The sequence below is a fragment of the Psittacula echo genome, assembly GCF_963264785.1.
Source record: "Psittacula echo genome assembly, chromosome: 4".
Taxonomy (NCBI): domain Eukaryota; kingdom Metazoa; phylum Chordata; class Aves; order Psittaciformes; family Psittacidae; genus Psittacula; species Psittacula echo.
In genome coordinates, this window is record NC_137738.1 from 9,364,045 (window position 1) to 9,376,215 (window position 12,171).

At 44.0% G+C, this 12,171-nt stretch overlaps 1 protein-coding gene across 1 annotated transcript; it reads right to left on the reverse strand.

Moving 5' to 3' along the window:
* Window positions 1-225: 225 nt before the first annotated feature.
* On the reverse strand, window positions 226-11,605 carry STON1 (stonin 1; the record flags this gene model as incomplete). The annotated part of the gene is made up of 3 exons (XM_080615996.1): window positions 226-300; window positions 679-881; window positions 9,667-11,605. The coding sequence occupies 3 exons, from the start codon at window positions 11,603-11,605 to the stop codon at window positions 226-228; spliced, it is 2,217 nt and encodes a 738-aa protein (XP_080472122.1).
* Window positions 11,606-12,171: the final 566 nt, after the last annotated feature.

Consider the following 12,171-nt stretch of genomic DNA (forward strand, 5'->3'; position numbering starts at 1 on the left):
ACTCTTAAAGAGACCTTACTCATACCAGTATTCCCATGACAGGAAGTCTACTTGCACATAGACCAGTCAAACGAGTACTGATTTGCAGAATCAAACCCAAAAGCAGATAAGAAATAAAATGACCATGTTTACCCTAAACTAGGTCACCGCGTTTCCTCTAACAATAGGATTTCCTATGTAACTTGATGCCTACTATCATCCTATGACGGTGCCTCCTGTCCTTTTCTACTGCATGAGGCAGTTGCCAGCCTTATCTGGGTCTTCTCCATCAAGCCTGATCCACTTCTTTTCAATTTCAACCTGTAGTCAGAAAACAAAAACAACACCCACATAAAATCAGCAAATAATTGGGCACTGGAAGTTGAACTGCAGCAACAGCATGAAGAAAAGCTGTGACACAGAATCAAAACATTTCCAGACCAAACAGATTTCAAAACCACTATTGCTAAAAACAGCTCAGCTGAGGAAAAACCATGCTGCGTTTGCAGTTCTGTTTTCCAGTATCATCTCTGATCAGACAAGGAATTAGTTTTTAATGATCCTTTTGCTCAAAGTCATTATCACGAGTACATGCAAGGTTTGTTTAAAATGCAAAGCACATTTGCTTTGCAAATACTGTATGGGGGAGTGGGGAGGAAGAAGAGGAGGAAAACACTGGAAACACAGCCCTGAAAATACCTGGCAATTGTAGAAAGCTTTCTGAACCACATGTTTCTGGGGCTGCAGATCACTCTCTGTGCCCAGTGACTTGACTTCTGTTCCTGAGGCACAGGTATCGTGAACGATGAACTGGACAGTAGCAAATGGATACCAGTCAGACGGTATTTCCTGGTCTGATCCCAGTTCCAATTTGTAAGACAGGCTGTGTGGATGATCTGAACCTTGGGAAAGAAAAAAAACCCAAACCATCAGTTAATAATCTTTCCTTTGCTTAGAGTGCAAGGTTAATCTCCTAGCAAGAGAGCACAGCTCTATCTTTTATTAATGCAGAGCTGTTGTTATGATACAAGATTATTCTATCTGTAATCTTTTGCTACTTGGGCATAAGGTGGTCCCTTCCTCATTGTTTGTCTGCTTCAGCACACTTTTCACAATCATTGCACTTCTACAAATTAAATTATACAAGATTTACCAGACCCTTCCAGCTTCAGATTGAAAGAAGAGAATTACAGGCTTAGGGATTGGCTGCTAAATTAGGGAAGAATCTCAGTTTTCCCTTAAAAATACATGTCTTACTCTCATAGAAAAATAAAACCTGGAAGGCCCCAGCTTAGCCAAGGCTGAGATGCTGCCTTGTGTCCAACAAGCACGCTTTCCAGAGCTCTCTGCTGTAGGAATTGTACTGCAGTGTTTAAAGAACTACAGCTATCTTGTGTAACATCACTTATTACAGTATATCTATAGCCGCAGACAAAGGTGTGGCTCAAAAGTGCTGCTCAAGGAAGACAGATCCCAGCTGCCAGGATAAAGGCTACCTGGACTCCTTTTCTAGCTTCGGAAAGAACATACCCCATTTCTTCCAAAGCAAAATATTACTGAAGGAACTGCCATCTTATAATGCAGAGTTGTGGAGGATTGCCCATGCATATTCTAAATTACTTCAATCCAGCCTTAGATCCTAGGGATCACTTGCTTTAGCATTTCTTCTACGTGGCAATGGTTAAGGGACAGCATTTCTCCTGGCACACAGGAACACTAGAGGGAAAAACCTGCTTTCCAAAGAAGCTGAGGTCAGTGGGCATGCTGTGTGCATGAAAGCAGTACAGTACAATATAATGAAAAGAATCCTTTATATTGCAGCTGCCTCTCCGAATTCTTCAGGGCAAAATGTAGTAATTCTGCATTTCTCCTGCTCTCCAGGATTTTAAGCATCAGCACAGACAACTGACTACCATTTGGCTGCAGGCAGAAAAAATACAAGCAGAGAAAGCATTGGCTGTATTTTGTCAAAGGCAAGCCCCGCAGTGTAGATTTGGTTTTCATCCATTACACTGAGCGGCATCTCAAAGTTCCATTCTTTATGCACTGGCTTTCTCCGGTGACAGGAATCAATTTCATACCAGAACGAAGGAAATACTGAAGATGGAGTTATCATACACTGAGCTATATCCGTCTCATGGGAAAAATCGCTGTGACACTCCACATCCACAGGCTCAAGTGGCATTTTGTAAGGCAAAACTGAATTTAGAAAGCTACCTCTCCATTGCTGCTGGGAGCCTTGGGCTGGGTCTGTGCAGGTTTTCCCTGCAGCGTGCCTCACAGCATGCCCAAATCACTTCTGGTATTAGGAGACCATGGCCATTTGAGCGGTTTGGTGGGCAGTTCTGTCACACGTGTCTACGACTTTACCAGGACAAAGTCTAATTCAATGAACCATCCTCCAGATTTCAATCCAAGTCCGGCATAAAGTCAATGTGTCCCCAGAAATCAAGGCTTAAAGAGCACAACATTTGTTTTAATCTGTCTTAATCATAATCACTGAAACATTTAACATTTTGGTTTCCTTTTGACTAAGTACATAATTAGTATAATTAATAATTTCTTCCTTCTTCCTTGTTATTACACTCAACAGCACAGTTAACACCTCACTGCCTGGAAGAAAAGGTGAGAGATGGAGAGAAAGGAACAGGATGTGTCCTTTGGATTATCAGCCCTTAGACTTCAGATGGGAAGGTCTTCAATTCTTTTTCTCCCCCTTTTTTCATCCATGTTTAATAACAACAACAATAATCAGTAGCTTGAAAAGCTGTCTGCTGACTGCAAGTATTCCTGTCTGTGCTCAGTTGACCCCAAAGGCATGCACACAGAAACACAGAAGCATTTACAGCCACCGCTTCAGACAAGGAGCATGTCACTGGGCAAGTGCAGTCCTTCATCAGCTGGACTCTGTACAAAGCTGATTTACAAGCATCCCCTGCAGGCTTGCTTCCAGCAATACATCACATTCGATCCTTATCCTAAATGCTGTTTCTTTACATAACTACTTGTAATATTCAGAGACAACCTGGACTGGAGTTCAGAAAATTACTACAACCACCACCTAGAATCCTGCACCATAAAGAACACTCGCCATGAAGTCTCCTAAAGACACATGTATCACAATGAGGCCCAGCAATCACTCCCCACATGGGACTAGCTGCTTCTCTCTACTAAAGCATGGCTCTAATACATGCTCATAAGGAACTGGTTATGGAAATTGAAGGAAGAGGTACTGAAACTTGCATTCATAACTGCAAAGGCAGATCTATAAAAGGGGTAGGTTCTGAGTTTTGAAAATGAGTTCTTCCCTGTGAGGGTGCTGAGGCCCTGGCACAGGGTGCCCAGAGAAGCTGTGGCTGCCCCATCCCTTACAGTGTTCAAGGCTGGGTTGGACGGGGCTTGGAGCAACCTGGTCTAGTGGAAGGTGTCCCTGCCCATGGCAGGGGGTTGGAACTGGATGATCTCTAAGGTCCCTTCCAACCCAAACCATTCTGTGATTCTATGATTCTGTGACTAAATATGTCCAGTACAACTTTAAGGTGAGTGGGGAGAAGTAGATGCCCAGCAATGGCCATCACCAGACCCAGACAGACACGCTGGAGAGATGGGATGGAAGAACCTTGCACCTCCTTGCTGACTTTGCATCCCACCAGCCGCATCAGTCAAGGCATAATGTTTTACAACCCACATACACTTGACAAATGACAACCACCACCCAAAACATGGCCCACGACCAAAAGCAGCAGCATGGTCACCTTCTTTTTATGTAATAGCCTACTGCTTAGTTCAGTTGTGCATGAGGCTCCAAGTCCCCCATGCAGCTAGACAGCAAGGCTGGTATGGAGGTGGAGCAGGAGGTACTGACTGTGATTTGTGCTAAATCAGTGCTCCCAGCATGTGTGAGACATTACTCACATCTCTGAGCACACTACAGGGTCCTTCAACACACTAACACACAAGTTTGCAAGCCTACAAAGGTCTGAGGCAAAGGAGAGCAATGCCAGGGGCACACAGCATGTGGCTGAAGTCTCAGGACAATAAGACAATACACAGAGACAGGTAAAACTATAACATTAGGGACTTCATTATTTAAAGAGAGGAGGGAACAAAGTCAGACACAAACGTTACAATCATTTGCCAACCCCTTGAGAATGAAGCTGGAGCACTAAAGTGTGAGGAGATGACACTTTGTCACTCATGAACACAGTGACAGGCAGCTCTGTATACTGCTGTGACATGATCCTTGTCCACAGTCTGCTGCTGGTCGTCTCTTCCTGTGTCCAAGCCCATTTTTCGTGCACTAACACTCTCTTAGTCCACAGTCCCTCTTCCAGGCTGCCTGGACATGGTAGAAGGAGCCTCTGTTGAGGTAGGCCTCTCCATTCTTGAATCTGCCATCATCCCAGCAGCAGCTGTGGTGAAGCTGTGAAGGAGGCCGTAAGAAGCATCACGTTCCAGAGCCAAACTGTGAGATCTCATCTCATCTGTGGCACCACAGCCTGCCTGAGCTGTGCTCCTCTTGGCTCCCAGGACCTGCTCCACTCACACATGGCGGTGCCAGGATGCAGCATGGCAACACACATACTTGACCTGGTCTTTGTTCTGTTTGCTAGGTTGGGATGGGCGGACTGCACAACATCAGCCACAAGTGAAACGTCCTGCAGGAAATAGCAGGGGTTACAATTACAACCCTTAGGTGTCACATTATTCCTTGGCCAGGAAAAGTGGCACTCTCTGGAGCGATGGCTGAACAAGGATCTGAGAAGAAAGGGTTTGTCGAAAAGCAGCAACATCTTTTTTGGAGTCCGTTCATGGTAGAAGGAAAATGGCTGTATCTAAGGGCTTCGGGAGATCAAATTCAGCATCTTCCTGTTGTGAGAGAGAGGTCTATGAAGAAACTAGTAGCAATGGGAATAGTCTGAAAATTGTCTTCTGAGAAGGGTGATCCAGAAATAACCACTGCTTGGATTTTTCCTGGTAAACGTTGGATGGCAGATGTCCACTTCAGCCCAGGCATGTGCTGTTCCTCTTGGTCTGCTGCTAAAGGCTCCTCTGTGAGACATGGCACAGTTGTGACTCAGTACCATATAGCCCTTAAAAAAATATGGGCCTATATTGCAGCTAACCGACACCCATGACGTGGTCACAGTGGTGGGATCTGATGAATTCTGAGGTCCTTCCTTTCCCCTAGGTGGTAACCTGCAAAGGCAGAGATGACAGTTTTGGGGTCTGGGTAAGGCTACTGCCCTAGGTCCTCTGGAGTGGCCTCCACTGGACCTTTTTGCCTACCCCCAAAACACAGGGTTTCCCCCAGCCCATCCATCTCCTGTACCAACACCAGTGTCAGGAGATACTCACCACTTCACTGCAGAGAAGTTCTGCCCACCGCTGGGCCATGCTAGGAGCATGGAGCAACTTCTTCCCATCCATTGTCAGCCAACAAAGTGATTGACCAACACATTGGAAGACTGTGAGCGTTGCCTTGGTTTTCACCTAAAGCTGAACAGTCCTTGTCATCTTTGCTCCATGGAACTATTGCTTCCAAGGCCTATTACACTGGAGTTAGAAGAAGAAAGAGAGGCTGCATGTACAAGATCTGTTTGCAAAAGAAACTGTAATGCTGAAAAAGCAAAATGTTGGCCAGAAACAGAGAGAAGGTAATGGTGTGGGAAGACAAATGGGTTGAAGCAGGCACAGTGTACATCCACACACTGAGCTAAGACAACACATTCAGACGCAAGCCCCCCTTATCCATTAGGCATCACAGAGACATGACCACCTGGACTGATGAAACCAAAATCACTCCTGAAAGGCAACCAGATACTTTGGGGAGAGCTGAGCTTTTACTAGCTAACCTAGGAGATAGAAACCCTGTGGTTTAGGTGTATAGGTAGCAAGACTTTTGTGAATTGACAGGCCCAAGTTTGTCCTGGTTTACATCTGAAAATCTGGCTCTTTTTTACTAAAAATGTTCCCAATTCTTGCTCTCATCTTTTGAAGAATACCAACAAGAAAGCCAAAACAAACAAAAGATCAATAAAACTATGAAATTTGGTTCAAACTGTCATTTAGCATTCATATAGCACTTCACAAACAATTAATAATCTAACTTTGCTGCACCTACTCACACTATTTATGACTACTTCCCCTTTTTGAGTAGCATTCGAGTAACCTGGATCTGAGAAAGGTTCATAAAGCCAAGCAGTTTAGACCAGAAAAACATGTGCTGGATATTTTAGCTAAGTAGTAATTCTATTTTTGCCAAAATAGGTCCAGTTTTAAAAGTCTTATTTTGAACATGAGAACATCAACAACGACTAAGAACAGATTTACATGAGGATTGTTAGGAGTTAACAGCTCCTGCAGTTATTTCTAAATGGGTGCATTTATCCAGCCTGCTGGGAGAAATGCATGGGAAACAGGAGAGGAGGAAGGTACTGCCACCAAGGAGCAGTTTGTAGTGGTGCTGGTAGCAGACAGAGGTGGCTGGGCCCGGATGGAGCCCATCTGACAAAGTCATGGCTTGGTGTTTCCACCTAGGCAGTTTAGAAATAAGGAAAGCAGCAGCTGAAGGTTGATGGGACCCACATCACCCCACACACTAGAAGGCAGTAGCAGGGCTGCCATCAGCCACAAGCTGCCCTGGCTTCACTTCTTTTGTTGCTTAATCACTGCTTCTGCAGTGTGGCTCCACAATGCAGAAGATCATCAGCTGAGGAACTACTGCCTTACACCGCGGCCCAAGGATGGAGGTGTCGTAGCAGGAAACACCACTGGGCACAAATTTACATAGCAAGAGATTAAAACACAGCGTTCCCAAGTCCAGTTTCTCCCCAGCTCCAAAGGTAACCCAGGTGAGTACAGCTTCTCCAGTGCAAAGACTGTGCTGAAATCATAACACGTTCTACATTTCCTCATGCGATGGTCTGATTTCAGAAGCACAAACTCAACCCTTCAAAGTCTATGGCTTTTTAATTCTTTATTTACTAATGCTAACACTCTGGCTCCAAACTCTCCTTTCAAATACCTGAATAAGCACAGGCAGCTTTTAAAAACCTGGGGTCTTGCAGCTCGCATCAACTTTGCTTGCCCAGCACCCTTCCAAGGAAGCACTTGAGCAGAACCCAGTGGATACTAACATATTTCGATGTCTATAAATGGAGTCACAATATAACTGTAGGCTTTTGCCCTCCTTCCTTTTTTTTTTAAGCAGCCTTGGACAAAGGCTTTTTGAAGGCAAAAACCTTGGCATATTTTTTTCCCTGCAGTAAACGCATGATGAAAGTTTACATATTCCTATTAGGTTGAGTGCCTCCAGATTTTTGGCGTGCCTTGGGCCAAGTCTATTTTTAAACTCTTAACTGCATACAGAAAACTTAATAGAGAGGTTTAAAATGTGACTGGGCAGTATTACTACCAAAATGTTTTTTCAAAGGCATGAACATTTCAAGGACACAAATGATTTTGCAGAGCTCAGCCAGAGGAATTCTTCAAATGTCAAAAGCTTGAGCTACTGCTAGAAAATAACGTAAAGCTGTAGAATGTCACAAAAGCAGTTCTTACCTTAAAATAATATATAAATCTGAAGTTAATTGTGCACATCAAATCTAAGGTGAACGAACTGCAGGGAATTAAAGTCTTTGGCAGAATTATAATCTTCTTTAAAACTGCCTGACTAAATTGCTGACTTGATTTTGCAGAAGCAAACCTACATTAAATAGCAAAGGATATTAAAAGCTACCCAAACAGTCAGTCCCATAAGCCTTGGGAAAACATATGGATCACAGCAGCATGTTGCAAATCCTTGAAGCCTGGAGTGAAAGACACCCATACCTACAGATTCTGAAGACCTGAAGAATCTTCTTCCCCCCATCATCAGTTGTGGCTGGGCTCCCTGCCTTATGTTAGCCTGTCTGCCAATGCTGCATCTCCCCTGCTCTCCTGCTGCACATTGCTTGGCAGCCACCAGCATCCTCTTGGAGCAGAGCGTGAGATAGACAGGGACGAAGCTGCGTGTAGAAGGGAGTGCTCAGCCAATCTGGGAGGAACTATATGGCCTTACAGCTTGGACTACAGGTCCAAGCTAACCACAGCTTCTTCCAAAGCAAAAGAAGAGGAAAACCAGAGATAGCATTAACACAGCATCATTTCTGAATCTGACCACGGTGTCATTTGTACTGTTCCTCGTCCTTGGCGTCCTAAAGGCGCAATTGCTCAAGACTTGAGAGACTTCATTGCCAAAGCAAGACATAGTCTGCACGCAAAAGGGACTAGTACTGCTATGCAACATCATCAGCAAAAATACTAGCTCTTGTCTGCTACTAGCCAGGCAATAATTCATACCCTCACAACTGCTGCTATAGCAACATGTTGCTATAGGATGCTTTCAAATGTTGTTTTAACACCAAAATCAATTTATTTAGTTTATATATAGGCTCAGGCTAATATTCCTCTCTTCATTTGCTTCTGCCTTGGTTTTTCTGTCAATCTGCTACATCTGTCACTGAAATACCAATCAGAATCCAAACATCAAACTGTAAAAAATAAAGTCTCAATTACTTAAACAGGTCAGATTAACTATACATTACAGTTAGTTCAAAATTAGGAAACAAAGTACCCTGGGAAGGGCTTTTTTGCCTTTAGTGTCTTTTTTTTAATAGTTTTGAATGTTAACTCTCACCAACACACATCTAGCTGTCAGAGTGGATATGTCAACTCAGTGCTAGCATCCCTGAAACCAGGACTTAAGGAGGTAAAACCTTTTCTAGGCATTTTAAAGAGGCAGTTAGTACACGCCAATCCATTTATTAATACTACACACTTACCCTTTTCTTAAAAGTACAGATTTTACCAATATTTTAGGCAAAATGCTTCAATAGATGCCCTTGCCCTACCCAAAGCCTCAAATACACGTAATGCACATCTAAGGAGAGGATCAAATTCACTCTACAGCACTAGAAGCAGAATACTGTATTCCTCAAGAATTTGTACGCTAGAACAGTCCTATATAAGACTGTTAATCTGGTAACGTGACTAAAAACTGGTCTTTTAAAACTATGTAAATATTTTTTTAAACCATGTAAATATTTTTGTTCTCCATAAAGTTTTTTAGTGAGCTACCACCACCAGAGAGAAAGAGGAATTAAGTGGGAGGCATTTTTTGTCAGTGCAGTTATTGCCATGAACACAGTCTCAATACGCAAGCCCATAAAAGAGGTAATAGACACCTTTTTTGCCTTTGCAAAAGCACAGTCAACTTCCTACAGCAAGTTTGTACACCCTGCCATCTAGTTATGCATCGTACCTACCGCTTCTTAAGTGATGCCAGAAAGCCAAGACCCAACAGTTACAATACCACCTTCTCTATTAACTGTGTGATACTCAGTGGGCAGATCATTTTGCTATTGCATGGATCTTTCCCTCTTTCTTACTGCAGATTTGAGGCTCACTCAGAATGATCAGATCCACTTCCCTGATACTGCATGCTTATAATTACTGACAATAATATATCTGCTTCCATCAAATAAGTTAGAAAAAAATAAATAAGGTTATATTCTCTTTGTCCTAAAAGATTACTCTTCTTCTAACAACACCACCACACAGATAACAACCAACCTACACTATGGAGGGTGATGGAAGGCGAAGAGGTGCACCCAAACCCATCATTTGATAGCCCAAATTATTTACTTGAGTTTTTATCTGGAAGCCTGTCTATCTTCCACACAACCGCCCTGTAGGCACTCTCGTATTTTGCTGTTCCAACTGAGACTTGTATTACAGGATCAGATTCAACCTCATGTAAAGCACCAAGGCACGCTCTCCTATTCATTTTTGCTTTTAGAGACTTCTGCCTTTGGAGGTTCATGGTCCAAAGTGCTTTGACCCACTGTGTGGGAACAGGAAAGCGTATCATAACGTTTTCACAGTATTTCACAGCGGGTAAACGTGTTAGGACTGGAGCAGTTGAAGACATGTTTATAAAAGCCTGAAGTTCAACGTATGCCCCTTGAACCACTACTGCAGCCTTCACAGAAAAGGGAAGGTCTTGCCCATTATACCGTGTCCTGAAACGCATCAGTTCCAGCCTACAGGCATCTGGGGGAGAAAACTTAATAATTCGTGATTGCTCAAATTCCTGCGTTTTAACACAGTTATGGAAATGACAATCAAGAATATCAATCCATTTCTTCTCCTTCTCAAAGTAACGCTCGTCCCTCTTCTGGAGCTCCAGGTCATTCAGGGTTAGGAAGCAGTCAGCACTTCCATTTACAAAACACAGGCAGTAGATGTGCGTGATGACGGCACTTTCTGTGAGTTTTCCTTCTGCCTTAGTGACCTTCCCCCAGAAGTTATCCACTATTTCCAGAGTAATTTCTTGCTCTTCATAATTCCTCCTTTGCCTGGAAATGGTAGGAAGTTTCATAAGCTCTTCCTCCACCGTTACGAGGAAATCGGTAAGGTCGTTATAATCTGTGGTGCCCAGCTTCAACATCTGCTCAACCTCCGGCTCATGGATCACCTCTACTTTGGGATGATACCTCCTCTTCTCTGTGTAAGATACGCACTCAATCTTTACCGTGTGGATTTTTCCTGAGACATTATAGCTCTCTAATTTGGGTTCGGACAGCTTACAGTGCGGCTGCAGCTGGAATTCCTTGAAAGGTTTCTCCAGGCCCTTCTCATAATACATCTGTAATATACCTCCGGATAGGACAGTAAGGTAGATAGGGCCCCATTGCCGAGACGACATCATGTTCTTCTTTTCAGGAATCCTCAGCATGAATGGCCACCCATCTGCTTTCTGGCTCCTGAAGAGGCTGCGTAGGATGGAGGGGGAATGCTTATGCCATGCCTGAGTGCTGGATATAGGCAGGTTTCCTGCAGCATCACAGCTATCAGCTTGCAGGTGTTCAAGCCTCTCACAGATGTAGCTGAAGGAGCCCTGGTTAAGGCTTTTCTGGTCGTGGCAAGTTTCCTTGTCTTTAGGATGACAGATGCTCCTGTCAAGTGCTTTGTCCTTCCTGTGTGTGCTAACAGTAGCTGGTGATGTGCTGAGCGGGCATCCTTCCTTCCAAAAAGGACTGGAAAAAGCGCAGTCACTCTGGAAGTACGGGAAGTGCCCCGGTGCCGATGACAACTCCCCTAACTCCTCACAGCTTCCTGGCAGCTTCGGGCTTCCTTCATCTGTTGTATTGGAGACTGAAGTCTTCACTGGATGGTCGCTAGGTGAGGTGTTCAAAGGAAGGCTGCTTGGTTTCTGCAAGGTTAGGGATGAGCAAATCCCCGGTGATGGAGGAAGGTTAACGTTTGATGGCCATTCGGGGATGGGATAAAGGATGTGAATCCCAGACTTTGGGATGCACGAACTTCCTGGGTATTCTCTGGTAGGTGTGGTAAGTGGAGAGTTGCTGGGGGGTCCAGGACTTAGGTAGAAATCAACTACAGGAGATGAGAGTGGAGTGCTGCTTGTAGAAGATGACCTACTTGAAGACTCATGCATGCTAGACAGATTGAGTTTAAGGCCATTTGCTTTACAACTACTTTGATTATCCACCGATTTCTGAGGAGACTGAAAGAGTGGCTCGTCATCAAAGGTGACCCAATTTGCTGGATTTGTGGAACACATCTTGTAGAAGAAACTCGAGACACTTGCACACGTATCACCCGCAAAACATCTACAAAGAAAACAACAGATGTGAGCACAAATAAATGCATAGAATTCTCTTGAAAGACAAAACAAACCCAACCCTTATAGAATTCAAGCCTCACAAAGCTCAAAACTTGCATGCAGTTCACAAGTCCAGTGTACCTTGTGTTTTACAAGCATAATCTGAGATAGCTCTCTGGGAACAGAGAAACTGCCCATAAATCCCCACTGCTTTCCCAGGTTGGGGACTGAAGTGAGATCGAAGCTTTATGGGCTGTTCAGAGCATCTGATGTGTGCAGCCTCTAGGTCAGAGAGAGCAGGAGGTCTCACAGTGGAACAGGACTGCTTCAGTAACACTTTCTGCTACACAGCTTATGTATAGCTTGGAGTGAGGACAGAGATTTTCCACACTGCGCGTCTGCTCCAGGTGGGGTTTCCCTTCTTTCCCCCTATTAAACAAAACAGCATTTCTGTTGAAGGGTAGACTACAAGCATCCACCGGAGATAAAACACTGCTGAAACACAAGTCAAGGCCAAGTAACAA